At 42.3% G+C, this 16016-nt stretch overlaps 1 protein-coding gene across 1 annotated transcript in view; it reads right to left on the reverse strand.

The window, feature by feature from the left end:
- The window catches only part of rxfp1 (relaxin family peptide receptor 1), a 138751-nt gene that overhangs the window by 5347 nt on the left and 117388 nt on the right, over positions 1 to 16016 (reverse strand). The window contains 7 exon segments of the mRNA XM_048539259.2: positions 7754 to 7972; positions 11253 to 11558; positions 11561 to 11662; positions 12073 to 12087; positions 12090 to 12301; positions 12406 to 12477; positions 13566 to 13637. Of these exon segments, the coding sequence (XP_048395216.2) occupies positions 7754 to 7972; positions 11253 to 11558; positions 11561 to 11662; positions 12073 to 12087; positions 12090 to 12301; positions 12406 to 12477; positions 13566 to 13637 (998 nt within the window).

Genomic DNA, 16016 nt, shown 5'->3' on the forward strand with positions numbered 1-16016 from the left:
CTGAGGTTGGAAATGTTCAAGGAACAACCTCCTCCAATAGTTGTTTACAGCCAGGTTGTTGATAGGATTAAAGTATTTGCTACATCTTGCTCCTTCATGAAATGGTATGCTGTGAATTGAATTATATGAAGACTGCTATCTATATGGTCTGAAAATCAGAAGGTGACAGAGAAGGATCATTCACTTGACATGTCCAGCTGAAGATGATTGTGAATACTTCAACATTGTTTTTGGCTTTCACTGCTCTACTGTGACATTGTTTAGTTTTGAGGATTTTATGGAGCTTCTGCTAGGTGTTCAATTATCCACTACCTGTCATAACAGGACATGCCACTTCCTATAGAACTGTTGCCTTTCTTTTCTTATTGGCTTGGCTCTGTCTCTAGCTCATTGCTTTTACTGATTAGCATGAATTCTCATGGCCTCCTGCTTCATAGGTTAATAAATCACTGATTCCTTTTGTTTAATAACAATTAGAAGAAGCATTGAATGTGTCAAAGTCAAGCATACACTTGGGCAGTGGATGGCAATGTGTATTACCAAGAGTGACTCAGAGGCATGACCACTGATCAAGATGGCTGGATCCTCATAGAATGCCTTTGGTAGGTGATGGGCATGAGGGATCCATAGGAAGGAAATGTCTACTTGACAATGTTGCTCCCAAACTAGCATGCAAATACAACTGCCCCTGATCATACTGGTAGAAATGACCATTGCACAGTATTTGTGGAGGCAAAGTCCCATCTGGACATTGAGGTTACTTTCCATTGTGTTATATGTCCCTGCCACTATACTAAATATGACAGAATTTGAAAAGAGGCAAAAATTCTAAGCCCCAAAGCCATGAAGCACTGTAGACCATCAGCAGCAGTAGAATTATATTCAACCACAAACTGTAACCCAATTGTTTGACATTTCCCCCAACTCTAACATTACCATTGAGTCAGGGCAAAAACCTAGCTCAATGATCAAGAAGAGCATGCCACTAATGGCACCAGACATACTTAAAAAACAATGTGTCAGCCCGGTGAAGCTACAACACATGACACGGTGGCTCAGTGGTTAGCACTACTGCCTCACAGCGCCAGGGACCTGGGTTCGATTCCACCCTTGGAGTTTGCACATTGTCTGCATGGATTTCCTCTAAGTGCTCTGGTTTCATCTTGCAGTCCAAAGATGTGTAGGCTAGGTGTATTGGCCATACTAAATTGTGCATACTGTTCAGGGATGTGTAGATTAGGTGGGATATAGGGGGATGGGTATGGGTGGGATGTTCCTCAGAGCATCAGCGTGGACTTGTTGAGCCAAAGGGCCTATTTCCACACTGTTGAGATTCCACGAGATATCAACTAGCAAAAGTAGCATGCAATAGACAGACCCAAGGGATTCCCTAACCATCAGACTGGACGTAAACTCTGCAGTTCTGTCACATTCAGTTGTTAATGGTGGTGAACAAACAACTAACCGCAGGAGGAGATGCCAAATGAATATCCCCACCTGTGATGCTGGGAAAGCCAAGATTGAAGTATGCACAACTAACTTCAACTGGATGATTTATCTTAGCCTCTTCCTAAGGTTCCCCCAACATCACAGATATCAGTTTTCATCCAACTGAATTCACTCCATGTAATATCAAGAAAGGTTGAAGGCACTGGCTACTGCAGAGTTTATACACCCTGACAATGTTCTGCAATAATATTGAAGACTTGTGCTCCAGGAATTGCAGCACCCAAGCCAAGCTGTTCCAATACAGCTACAACACTGGTGTCTACCTGACAATGTGTAAATTTCCCAGACATGTTCTGTGTACAAAGCAGTATAAATCAAACTTGGCCAATTACTGCTTCATTAGTCTTCTCTCAATCATCAATAAAATGATGGAAGAAGTCATTCTCTATGTCATCAGTTGGCACTTAAACAGCAATAACCTGATCAGTGATATTCTACAATCTGCAGAAGACTGCAATGTTGCTGCCCATTTTGCATCTGATGTGTAAGCATTTTTGATGACGTGAACTCTTGTACAAAAGAAACTTAGCTTGTCCTGGAATGTGATCAAATAAAAAAATACATCAACCCATACCTGGTTATCCTGATATTTCACCTCCCACTTATGTTGAAGGACAAATTCTAGAATACATTGAACACTTTCAATACCTTGGCAGCCACCTCTTTCAACAGACCACCATTGATGAGAAGATCCCATAGAATCAACTGTGCCAACTCAGCCTTCTATAAACTATGGCAGCAACTATTTGACAACAAAGCCCTTTGTAAATCATGAAATGTCCTAATTCTTGAAGTGTAGCAGCATTGACGTTAATCATTGGGAGGAGCTGGATTCCAGCATTCAAAATAGTGATAATGTTCTCAACAAGTTGCATCTTGATGTCTTAATGGTATGGCAATCAGCCGAGAGAAAGAATGGAAAGGAAATAAATCATGCAGTCTGAATGCCATTCCTTCTCCCCATGTCCTTAAAGATCTGTGTCAAGAATTGTTCTGCTCAGTCACGTGAAAACCCATGCTCAATATTTGCATTGCTGATTAGATATCACATCACCTGAATGCTAATAGATATATAATTGGCGTGTCTGTTTGCTAGTTAAACTGATTTGACTTTAATCCTATAAATATAATGCAATAAAAATGACTGCCTAATAACGTCAGCCAAAAAATGACATTTTTAGAAACTGAAATAACTGCGGATGCTGTAAATCAGAAACAAAAATGGAAGTTGCTGGAAAAGCTCAGCAGGGTCTGGCAGCATCTGTGAACAGAAATCAGTTAATGTTTCAGGTCCTGTGACCTTTCCTCTGTGCTGACAGTAGCTAGGAAAAGATAATAAAATGTGAGGCTGGATGAACACAGCAGGCCAAGCAGCATCTCAGGAGCACAAAAGCTGACGTTTCGGGCCTAGACCCTAGGAAAATGTTGGTTAGGGTGGGGGCAGGGTGTAAGGAGTAAATGATAGGTGGGGATACAGCCCAAAGAGAGAGAAGACAGCTGGACAGATGAAGAGATAGTCAGAACTGCAGATGCTGGAGTCAGAGATAACACAGTGTGGAGCTGGGAGAACACAGCAGGCAAGGCAGCATCAGAGGAGTAGGAAAGTTGATGTTTCAGGTCAGGACCCTTCTTCAGAAATGGGGAGGGGGAGGGAGTTCAAAAATAAATGCAGAGGAGGGCTGGGGCTGGGGAAGGTAGGTGGGATGGTGATTGATGAGTGCAGGTCAGGAGTGGTGAGGATTGGTCAGTAAAGTAGGAGGGCCAGATAGGTGGAAAAGAAAATGGACAGGTTTTGACAGGTCAAGGAGGTGGGGATAAGAGAGAAGGTTGGTTATGTTTGGATGACGAACACTTTTTCTGCCACATTTGAATGCAAACACTTCTTCTGCTGCTGCCGTGTCTGCACCTATTTCTTTAATCACAAGTGTAACCCACCCTCTACAGACCCCTTCTCCTGCCTCCAACATACCCCATCCTCCTGGACACCACCCGAAGGCCTCCTACCCTCCCTGACTTCTTCATCTCCAACTGCCCTCGTGACAGCAATTGCCTCAGCCTTTCCACCCAGTTCACTCATTCCAACCTCTCCCCCACGGCACATGTAGCCCTCCGCTCCAACCCACAGATAAAGGAGGTGCAATCGTGGTATGGTGCACTGACCTTTACATCGCCAAGGCCATGTGCCAATTCTCTCACTCCTCCTCTTACCGCCCCCTTGATCATGACTCCATCCCTGACCACCAAAACATCATCTCTCAAACCATTCACAACCTCATTACCTCAGGTGACCACCCACAGGCTCCAACCTCGTCGTTCCCCAACGCTGCACCACCCATTTCGATCTCCTTCCCAAAATCCACAAACCTGAATGTCCCAGCCAGCATTGTCTCTGCCTTCTCCTGCCCCAACAAACTTGTCTCTGCTTACCTTGAATCCGCTTTCATCCCCTGGTCCAGGATCTCCCCACCTATGTCCGGAAACCACCCATGCCCTCCATTTCCTCCAAGACTTCCAATTCCCTGGCATCCAACACCTAATCTTCACTATGGACATCCAATCCCTGTACTCTTGTATCCCCCATGTGGATGGTCTAAAAGCCTTCTGCTTCCTCTCCTGCAGGTTCAACCAGTCCCCCTCCACTGATAACTGAACTCCACTTAACCGAACTTGTCCTTACCCTTAGCAACTTCTCCTTTAACTCCTCCCACTTCCCACAGACTAAGGGGGTGGCCATGGACACCCGCATGGGCCCAAGCTATGCCTACCTCTTCACAGGATACGTGAAACAGTCCCTCTACTGTTACAATGACAATGTCCCCCACCTCTTCCTCTGCTATATTGATGACTGTATTGGCGCTGCCTCGTGCTCCCATGAAGACCTTGAACTGTTCATCAGCTTTTACTAACACCTTTGACCTCAACCATAAATTCACCTAAACCATCTCTGATACCTCCCCCTCCTTCCTGGATCTTCCTGTCTGCATCTCTGATGACCACTTTGAAATCGACTTCTATTTCAAGCCCACTGATTCCCATAGCTACCTAGACTATACCTCTCACCCACCTTCCTGCAAGGGTGTGATCCCCTACTCCAAATTCCTCTGTCTCCACCACATCTGCTCCCAAGATGAGGCATTCTGCTTCCAGATCCCAGATGTCCACTTATTTCAAGTTGATTGAAAATGATCTCAACCACATCTCTTGTATTTTCCGCACAAGTGCCCTCACATCCCTCCCCACAACAAAAATAAGGACAGAATCCCCCTTGTCCTCACATATCACCCCACCAATCTCCTGATTCAACTTCTGCAACTTCTAACACCGACAATTCAACCCCACAACCAAAGATACATTTCCCTCCCATCCCTATCCGCCTTTCATATGGACCACTCTCTCGATGACTCCCTTGACCACTCCACAATCCCCACTAACCCTACTAACTCGCGGCACCTTTCCCTGCAACCGCAGGAAGTGCTACACCTCCCCATACACCTCTCTCCTCACCTCCACTCAAAGCACAAAACAAACCTTCCACGTCAGACAAGGGTTCACCTGCACGTTTGCTAATGTGGTCTACTGCATCTGCTGCTCCCGATGTGGCCTCCTCTACATCGTAGAGACCAAGCAGAGGCTTGGAGACTGTTTTGTAGAACATATGCGCTCTGCTTGTGACAAATCTCAATACTGTCCCATCACAAACTATTTCAACTGCCCCTCCCACTCCCTGGGTGACATGTCCATCCTGGGCCTCCTCAAGTGTCACAATAATGCCACCCGCAAACTGCGGGAGCAGCAACTCATATTCCACCTTGGGAGCCTACAGCCCATGGCCTATATATGGATTTTACCAGTTTCAAAATTTCTCCACCCTCGGCCTCATCCCTCTCATTCCCATCTCCTTGACCTGACAGAACCTGTCCATCTTCTTTCCAGTCTATCCGCCCTCTCATTTCACTGACCAATCCCTACCTGCACTCACTTATCACCATCCCACCTACTTTCCCAGCACCACCCCTCCTCTGTTTATTTCTGAGCTCCCTTCCCTCTCCCCATTTCTAAATGGTCCTGACACAAAACATCAACTTTCCTGCTCCTGTGATGCTGCCTGGCCTGCTAGACAGACAAAGGAATGGGTAATGATTGGCTGGGAGAGTGAGTAGATGTTAATAGAGGCTGTTAATGGCTAATAATATATATTGTGTAACACTAGACAATGCAATAACATTTTTAAAACTAAGTTATGAAGCAATCTGAATCCTTACTGTAGTCCTAGTAAAGTTGACCATAAAACTGTTGGATTGTTTTCAGAAACATCTGATTCAATAATATCCTCTAGGGAAGGAAATCCACCTGAACTACTCAGCTCCTGACTTGATAACAGCCTTGGTCCAAGCACTGAACAATGGAACTGAAATTGGGAGATAAGGTGATAATAATTGCCCTTGACACCAAAGTAGCATTTGACCGAGATAGTAGGAACAGCAGATGCTGGAGAATCTGAGATATGCAAGGTGTAGAGCTGGATGAACACAGCAGGCCAAGAGGCATCAGAGGAGCAGGAAGGTTGACGTTTTGGGCCTCAACCCTTCTTTAGGAATGGGGGAAGGGGAAGGGGGTTCTTAAATAAATAGGGAGGGGGGGAGATGGATAGAAAATGGATAGGGGAGAAGATAGGTGGAGAGGAGACAGACAGGTCAAAGGGGCGGGGATGGAGCCAGTAAAGGTGAGTGTAGGTGGGGACGTAGGGAGGAGATAGGTCAGTCCAGGGAGGACGGACAGGTCAAGGGGGCGGGATGAGGTTAGTAGGTAGGAGATGGGGGTGGGACTTGAGGTGGGAAGAGGAATAGGTGGGAGGAAGGACAGGTTACGGTGGCAGGGACGAGCTGGGCTGGTTTTGGGATGTGGTAGGGGGAGGGAGATTTTGAAGATTGTGAAGTCCACATTGATACCATTGGGCTGCAGGGTTCCCAAGCGGAATATGAGTTGCTGTTCCTGAATCTTCGGGTGGCATTCTTGTGGTACTGCAGGTGGCCCAAGATGGACATGTTGTCTGAGGAATGGGAGGGGAGTTGAAATGGTGGGCGGGAGGTGCAGTTGTTTAGTGCGAACTGAGTGTAGGTGTTCTGCAAAGCGGTCCCCAAGCCTCTGCTTGGTTTTCCCGATGTAGAGGAGGCCACAATGGGAACATCAGATGCAGTATACCACATTAGCAGATGTGCAGGTGAACATCTGCTTGATGTGCAAAGTCTTCTTGGGGCCTGGGATGGGGGTGAGGGTGGAGGTGTAGGGGCAGGTGTAGCACTTCCTGCGGTTGCAGGGGAAAGTGCTGGGTGTGGTAGGGCTGGAGAGGAGTGTGGAGTGGACAAGGGAGTCCTGGAGAGAGTGGTCCCTCCGGAAAGCAGATAAGGGTGGAGAGGGAAACATGCCTTTGGTGGTGGGGTCGGACTGCAGATGGCAGAAGTGTTGGAGGATGATGCGTTGAATCCAGAAGTTGGTGGGGTGGTACGTGAGGACGAGGGGGATTCTGTTTTGATTGTTATTGCGTGGAGGGGGTTGAGGGATGAGTTGTGGGAAATGCGGGAGACACAGTCGAGGGCTTTCTCGACCACTGACTGGGGAAAGTTGCGGTCCTTGGAAAAATGAGGACATTTGAGATGTACGGGTGTGGAATGCCGTACATCTGAGATGTACGGGTGCGCTCGGCCAAGGGGGTCATGTAGGCTTGTCATTGGGTAAGATTAGTACCGGTCACAAGCTTTTTCATAACCTCATTTCACTTTGAATTTACGAGACAATTCAAAACCTCAGTCATTCCTGCAGGTGTTAGAAAAGAAATTGAAAGTTTTAGAACTCTGTTTTGTTTCAGATAATTTTAAAATTACGCACTAGAAATTCAATGCAATCGAAATATTAAGAAAAAATTGAATAATGGGATATTTTGTTGAAGCAGAAATGTTTAGGAGAAATTGAAGAAATATTTTTGTGTTTATTGTACATGACTGGAAAGAAGATTTTTTTGTCATTATGGAATTTTATAATTTTTGAAAAAAGGAAGGCAATGCTGCGAATTTGTTGCTTATTCTGTTTGATCAACGTTAGTGCCAAACTTTACAGGTGAATTATCTTCTTCCTTTTACTGGCCAACACCAAGACCAAAGACACAACATTTTGGAGACACTTAAAAAGCCTACAGGCAACTGAAAAACAAACTTGGTGTCTAATTAGGGAATATTAGCTGACCTACTTGGTATTTTTACTTTATGTACAGACAGAACTTTTAGTATAAAAATAGGGATCCAGCGAAGTGCATCTGTGAGGATGATGAAGAAGAAGCGTTTGGCAATGGTCACTTCCTTTTTAATGTGTTTGCTGATTTTTGTTGCCACTGTACTGGTTTGATGAATATTGTAGAACATACTTCCATAGGAAAATACTATTACTATAAAAGCGACAAGGTTTACACCTGTGAAAACAAACATTACATAAACATGTGTAAAATTTAATAATATGTTAATTGCTGCCATTAAAGTTGTTTCATAATTGCCTTTTCAAGCTTCAAATTTTAACTATACGTTCTGATACTCACCAGAACAAGCCTGGAAGGAGCTAAATGTACAAATGTGGTTATTGCTCTGCTTTGGCAATGGAATCATAGCTGCAGAATTTTCTCACGCTTTAATGAGCATGTTCACAATAATGAACCTACCTCACAGATTAGGTGGAATTTTCCATCTTTAGCAGTGATGGGGAAGATGGAGGGCAGGGCAAATAACTGGATAGATTGGAATCAGGAAATCTGACACCTGTCATCTCAGCAATTAATTTCTGGGTGAAAGATCCATGGTTGATCTTCCCAAACCATCACCAATTAAGTCCCTTAAGTGCTGAATTAACAACAATCTAAGGGTTTCAACTTGCCACTGGTCCTACTATCTGTATTCTTAATGGGTGAGCAAAATGAGTTTTTCCACTTTTAAATCCACCAAAACTTCCATATTTCCTCGCTTCTTGTGTCAACCTGCTCAAAACTTTCACAGTCCATCTTCCCCAATTCTGTACTTGCATCCTTCGCCTCCCAAGTAAAGGCTCATTTAAAGCTCCACCAATGTCCTCTGGCTTCATGCACAGACTTCCTCTTGGGCTCAAATAGGGTCTACTCTTTCCCTTCTCTTTGACATACTTATAGAATGTCATGCCCCCTCTTTGCTCTCTTAATTGTTTTAAGACCATAAGACATAGGAGTCAAAGTAAGGCCATTCGGCCCATCGAGTCCACGCCGCCATTTAATCATGGCTGACGGGCATTTCAACTCCACTTCCCTGCACTCTCCCTGTAGCCCTTTTGTCGAACTCCCTCCTCTCCAGCACTTTCTATATTCCTTTATGGCCTCTGTTGTTTTGCTCCTGTTGTACTTGATATTTGTCTTTTTCCTTTTTAGTCAGTCCTGAATATTACTAGAATCCGTGATTCTCTGGATTTGCAGCTTCTACATTTCACCCTAAAGGGAACATGTTCGGTCCCAGTACTTTGTTGAACACCACCCACTGTTCTGCTGTGGATTTACCCTCAAGTAGCTGTTCCCAGTAGGTGACCCCTACCATTGCTTTATTGTTGATTGAGAGTGGCATGATGGAATGGTAAATGGTTGTGCTGGGTTTATTCTGCTTTTGTGTACAGAACACATCTGTCAATTATCTGAATTGTCAGGGTGATGTCAGTGTTGGAGCACCTGCACTAAACAGCTTGGCTAGAAGCAAGACAAATCCTGGAACATATATCTTCACTGTGGGTTAACTACATGTGTGCTAATTTCTAAAACAAATAGCCCTCGTGCTCTTTGCAACAGAAGAACACACATGAGCCCTAGAAGTCAAACTGGTACCTTAAAGGCACACACAGAACCTTGTATGTCCTCCAAAAGCACTGCAATGCCTTTTCTAAACACGGATTCAGTACTTGGGAAGAGTTTAAAGACGAGCCAGAGAATATTGTCTATTTCATCCCAACTAAGGCCTTGGGAAATTCATGCCTGCTGAGATACAATGGATTGGTAATTGATTCCAGATGGTATTGATCACTTTTTCCAAAAGTCTAGAAAAAGATTGAGAATGTGCATTAATATAATACCGTTCAGAAATGCTTTACAGCCATTGCTTTGCATTTGAGGTGTACTCATTGCTGATGTGCAGGCAATCACAGCATCCCACTTGTACATACATTTCTTAAATATTATTTAAATAAATTACTAGCTATCTTTTCCTGCTTGAGTGATATCTAGTGGCCAGAAAAAATTGAGAGCTTGCCTGTTCTACTTCAAGCAGTGTGATGAAATCTTGTACAAAACCAAAATGATCAGTCAACTCCCATTAATTGACATAAAAATGTGTGTTTTCCTGTGTTTATTAATACTTAAAACTCATGTTTCTCATATTAATTGGTAGAATCTGTTGGGTTATTTATATAACAAAAATACTTGAGAAGTCTCAACTGCAGCACAAAAAAGTAAATGTGACGTGTTATTCAGTAACTTCTACTTAGAGACAATATTGCACTAAATGTTGTGCTACTTCCATCTGCCAATGATCTGGTGAATTATTATAATGGTCTGTCATTATCAAAAATAAACTGAATGTTCCGATCATCAAGTAGCCTTTGTGCTGTCAGACCGTATCTTTAATATCTGTCATATATACCCTTTGCTGCTGCTGATGTTAAACGTCAATGGAGGAATCATATGGACATCACACAATTCTTTGTGAAATTTGACAAGTCAATATACCAATGCACGATAGTTATATCTTAGTTTCAGATTTGCGGAGAAATGGACACCAGGTCGCTTAAATTATGTGACATACAAGAGAAATAATGATGCACCATATGGGTTGTAATAAGGATTTAACCCCCTGATTTCTCCATATGGTAGGATCTCAATTCTCAGCTGTGCTGTTGGTAAAGCAGAGTTTGTTTTCATGCAGGTGAAGCTGGAGGATGTAGCAATCTTTTCTGTTCTTGTATGTCTAATGGCTGAGTGAGGAGTAGCAATGGAATGGGAACAGAGTACTTGATATTCCCTTAGCCAGGTCTTTGGATCAGGAGGAAGACATGGGCTGAAGATGGAAAAAACAGAAACAAATAAAATGGGGAGGGGCAAACATTAAAATAAGCATAAAGCTACGTAAGTAAAACACCTTTGCTGTTATCAAAATAAATCTTGAATTCAAGGAATTACAACATTTTGGTGCAGTTTCATGATTGTATTTTCCACTTTTCTTTACTCCTATCTTGAAAGTATTGATTGCTGCTCGAGTCCAGTTATGGTTATTTTTGAAGCTCTTGATCTCTCACTAAAGTGGCCAATTAATTAGTGTGAACTTGGACATTGAATATTATTATGATACTTGACTAAGGAGTGGGGGATAATAATTAAGCTTAACATCTTCTCACATCCTCGTTCATGAGTTCACAGAAACCGATAGTAATCAAGATTGGAAGTCTTAGTTGTTTTTTTTCTTCACAGGCAAGTATCACAAAGATCAACTGCATCATTCATACCAACTTTCCTTTCTCTTCTCCCCTCCAGAGATTTAATAACTCAACATATAACTGGTATTTTCTGTTAGGTATGCCTTCACCTGCTGGGCTATGAATAGAGCTATAGCTTCAGTTTAATATATTAAAAAAGTTGCAATGAACTTTATTTGAATATCATAGATTTAGGTACAACAAATAATCATTAAGCTTACCAAGGAAAATGACAGTTGAACATGTCTGTGCTCCATAAGTCTCCAAGTGTTCTGAATGCAGTGGGAAGCACGCTCCATTTCTGCCATAGTAATTCTTAAAGAAGTCATTATTCATCAAAGGAGCGAATGCAATGACAAATCCCACGAACCAAATGAAAATCAAAATAGAAACTGTCCTGCATTTTCCTGGGTTCAGATTACTGAATGGATAAACAATGCAGAGGTACTTTTCCAAAGTCAGGAAAGACAAAAGTAATACAGACACCTCTGTTGAAAGCATTGCTAAAGATCCAGTTATCCGACACGCACGCTGTTCATCCACATTTGAGCGGGTCTCCTGTATTCGCCACGGTATCTAAGATCATATGATCCAAGTAGTAAAAGGTATATTCCCATCAGGCAGTCTGCACCTAGGAAGAACAAAGCAAACACCAATTAGATGGGTCTACAAAACAATCAACATATCAATATAAGCGGTGTCAGTCGAGAGACGACCATAACCCAGTTGTCTCTGAGTCTCTGTCGGCTCATAATTCTACTCCAAAATTCAGTACAAAAGTCTAGATTGACTTTATAATGTGGTACTGAGGGACTATCATAGTTGAGAGGTTAAATTGTGCATTATGCCAATATGATTCTTTACATATTTGAACAGCTGACTTCACATATGATATCACGTTGAATCGGTGCTGAACTCTGTTCCCGTCAAGGAATCAAAAACAGAGCTACTGGTATGTGCTATACACCAGGATTGATGCAATTAAAAATACATACTGTACCTACAGAAAATCAAAGTTTGCTCCATTAAGTGTATACTTACAGCAAAGAGACATGAAGACAAGGCATGAAGCTTGTTCTCCGATCTGATGTAAGATCTCATGCAAACGACGAAGATGTTTCCAAAGCATGTAATAGCTGAAACCACCCAAACGAAAACTCGGAGGACAACATTAGCGAGCAGGTTCTCAAAGGACGATAGTCCATCAGTGTTAGGTTTGCAGTTACGAACATGTGGGGCATAAGCACAGAATTGGAATTTCTTAAAATATCTGAAAGAAAAGTCAATTTGTTAGCATCCTTCTGTCAAAGTCGTGGGCTGCAACAGAACATGATTTTAAAAGTCCCCTCTGGTATTTATATGTATGACACTTACATATGGGATAGATTTGTAAGACGCTGGAATATCCTGTTACGTAGAGCCTGAAGATCCATTCCATCCATACTACTGTAACAATAGAAAATATCAATATACTTACAACACATATCTATTCAATTAGTATAGAAAGGACTTGAAGATTTTTCTTATCAGCATTGGGATATGAAAACGCTCAATATTGTGGTTTTTCAGAAAACTAATCTGTAAATTGATCCCAAACTGGCGCTAGGTTCAAAAATTTCAAAGTGGCTCCGCATGAAGTAGCAATTAAATACAAAGTAGCCTTTTAGACTGAATGCATGGCCATTGTGGGACAGAGTGCCTCATGAGTTTTTGATGGAGCACTGCAGACCTACAATTATACGGACGTTCTATCAGCTACCCACCATTATGATGGCTGTAAACAGTTGCTACACAATTTCCATGAAGTTTCTGGAGAAATGGCCGGCACAGCAGCTCAGTGGCCAGTACTGCTGCCTTACAGCTCCAGGAACACAGGTTCAATTTCCAGCGTCTGGTAACCGTGCATGGAGTTTGCACATTCTCCCTGTGTCTGTGTATGTTTCCTCTGGGCTCTCCGGTTTCCTCACACAGTCCAAAGATGTGCAGGTTAGGTGGATTGGCCGTACTAAATTGCTCATTGTGTCCAGGGATAGGTTAAGTCGATTAGCCATGGGAAATACAGGGTTACATGGATAGAGTAGGAGTGTTAGTCTGGGTGGAATATTCTTTGGAGAGTTGGTTTGGACTTGTTGGGCAAAAGGCTTACTTCCACGTTGTTGGGATTCTGTAGCTGCTATGGACAAATTGCACACACAAAAAAATCGAAAATTACAATACTTTAGGTTGTAGACACACTTGCTGAACCAGTGAGTTTGGATGCAAACGTTTCGTCATCCTGCTAGGTTAGTCCGCCTCCTGTGAAGCGTCGTTGTTGAGTCCCGCCTTTGTAAATTACATGAGGGACAGAACAACGATGCTTGACCAGAGGCACACTAATGATGTTATCTAGCAGGGTGATGAAATATTTGCATTCAAACCTACCGGCTCGGCGAGCATGTCTGCAACCTTATCCATAAACTGAGCCACAAATATTCTCAAATACTTTAATTACAATATCAAACCATCCACATTGTAAAGGTCCTGGGATAACTTACAGTGACTTTAGATTCTCCAGGCAATCAAATTGGTCTGTATGGATTTACTTCATGATATTGAATGAAATGTTCCTGTAATCACAACAGTGGTAACCAGATATACTCTTTTTTAAAAATCAGTTTATATGTTTTTGTGCACAGCAAGTAATTTTAGGCTATGGTATGGAAATGTTTGAATGTCAACAGCTTCACCTGTGATTTTATTACCCCAATGAAAAGCTGATACTGTTGAGCGTAGATGGGAATGAGTTGGTAGTGTACAGCTTAGTGACAATTTAGCTACAGGCTGTACAAATGATACACTTGGCACATGCGCACTCCTGGTAGAGATCTTCATCTGGCATCTGAATACGTTTTTCATGAACAGGAAGGAGAGATCACATCCTGTGTGAATCACAGCTTAAGTGTATATTTCTGGGATGTTTGGAAAAGAACAGGAATTTGGTGCAGAGGAGAAGAAGTGTTTTTTGCTTGCTTTTTTTAGTTTATAGTTTGTAAAATTTTCAATAAACTGTCTACATTGAAGCCCAGAATCAGAGGCCGAGTGCAAAACAAAGAGTGACAGCACAGGAAAAAAATAAGTTCATTGGTTGGTAATAGCAGCTAATTTGACTATCTATTGGAAGGTACTTTTAAATTGCTGGTAAACAGGAAAAATGTTTTAAAGATTAAAAACTAAAAGGGCAGTAGGACATTTAAAAAAAAATGAAAGACTAAACAAACAAAATGGAGATGCAGGGCTAGGTGTTGCGTTGTACCTGCATGACATTGTATTGAAGGACTCCAAAGTATTTCACAGTGACAACATATGTAGCAAGTGTTGGTTGCTTCAGGAACTCTGGCGCAGGGTTGATCTGCTGGCGTCTGAGCTCCAAACACTGTTTCACATAAAGGAGGGCAAGAGTTACCTAGATGCTGTGTTTTAAGAGGCAGTTACCCCCTTTCTACCTCAAATTCAGTCAGTGGTCAGCGACAGGAGGGTGTGCAAGGCAGATAGAGGAATCCAGGAGGAAGTGCTGAAGGAACATCAGTCCTTGAGCTTGTCTAAAACTTTGAAACTCTTGTTCCCTGTGTGAATGAGCGCGAACTGACATGGTGCAGGGAGCCATTCAAGAGCAGAGGCAAAAAATAAATATATTTGTAATTAAGGATAGAATGGTCAGTGGAAAAAACATTGTTCTTTGTGGCCAGGATTGAGAGTTCCAAAGGCTGTCTGATGCCCAGGTTCAGGATATCTCACTTGGATCTTGGAGTGGGAGAGGAAAGATCCAGTTGTCATGGTTCACGTAGGTACCAACAATATAGGTAGAAAGAGGAAAGAGGTTTGGCTGAGGGAATATGAGTAGCCAGGGGCTAAATTAGAAAGTACAACCAGACAGGTAGTAATCTTCAGGTTATACACTGTGCCTCGAATTAACAGACACTGTGTCAACAAGATTAAAGAGTAAACGAATGTCTCAAAGGTTGGTGTGTGATAAATGGGTTTGACTTCGTGGGACACTGAGGACTGGGAAAGGAGGGAACTGTTCTGATGGGCTTCAGCTGAATCATGCTGGGGCCAGAGTCCTGGTGAATTGTGCAACTAGGGTATGGTTAGGACTTTAAACTAAATAATGGAGTAGGGGTGGGGTGGGTTCAGTTGCATGGAAAATTGGAAAACCAAAGGGAAGGGAGAAGGTTTTAGTGCAGATTAGTGATGGAGCAGATTGTTACCAGAAAATAAAAAGGACAAGAATCTTTAAATCTCCCATTGTACCATGGAAACATAAAAGTGTGGGGAAATTTTATAATAGAACAAACTTAAAGGTTTTGCATCTTAATTCATGAAGCATTCAGAATAAAGCAAGACAAACAAAGGATGGTGTGTATTGAAGTAAATGAATTTGATATCACAGCCATTATGGAAAAATAGTTACAAGGAAATCAAAACTGGGAACTTAACATTCAGGAATATTTGACCCTTCAGAAAAACAAGAGGAAAGAAACTAGGGATGAGTAACTTATCAATAAGAGATGAAATGAGGACAGTTACATCAAACCGTCTAGGTTTAGAAGATGTAGTGTCTACATGGGTGGTGGTAAAAAAAATACAGCAAGGGAAAGAAGACATTCACAAGAGTAGGGTACATATTTCCAAACAGTGGCCACATTGTGGGAAAGGCTATAAATCCACATATAGTAGCAGCATGTAAAAAGGATACAGCAGTATTGACAACTGATTTTAATTTTTATATTGATTAGGTTAATCAGATCGAAAAAGTTAGCTATGCTATGACAACAACTTCATTGAGTGCATTAGTGATAGTTTCCTCGAGCAACTTGTTACAAAGCCAACCAGGGAAAATGCTAGCTTGGATCTGGTAATGGGTAATGAGGTAGGTTTAATAACTTCAGAGTAAAAGATTCCCTGGAAGTTGTGATCATAACATGACAGAATTTCATATTCAGTTC

This window comes from Stegostoma tigrinum, chromosome 1, assembly GCF_030684315.1.
Source record: "Stegostoma tigrinum isolate sSteTig4 chromosome 1, sSteTig4.hap1, whole genome shotgun sequence".
Classification (NCBI taxonomy): domain Eukaryota; kingdom Metazoa; phylum Chordata; class Chondrichthyes; order Orectolobiformes; family Stegostomatidae; genus Stegostoma; species Stegostoma tigrinum.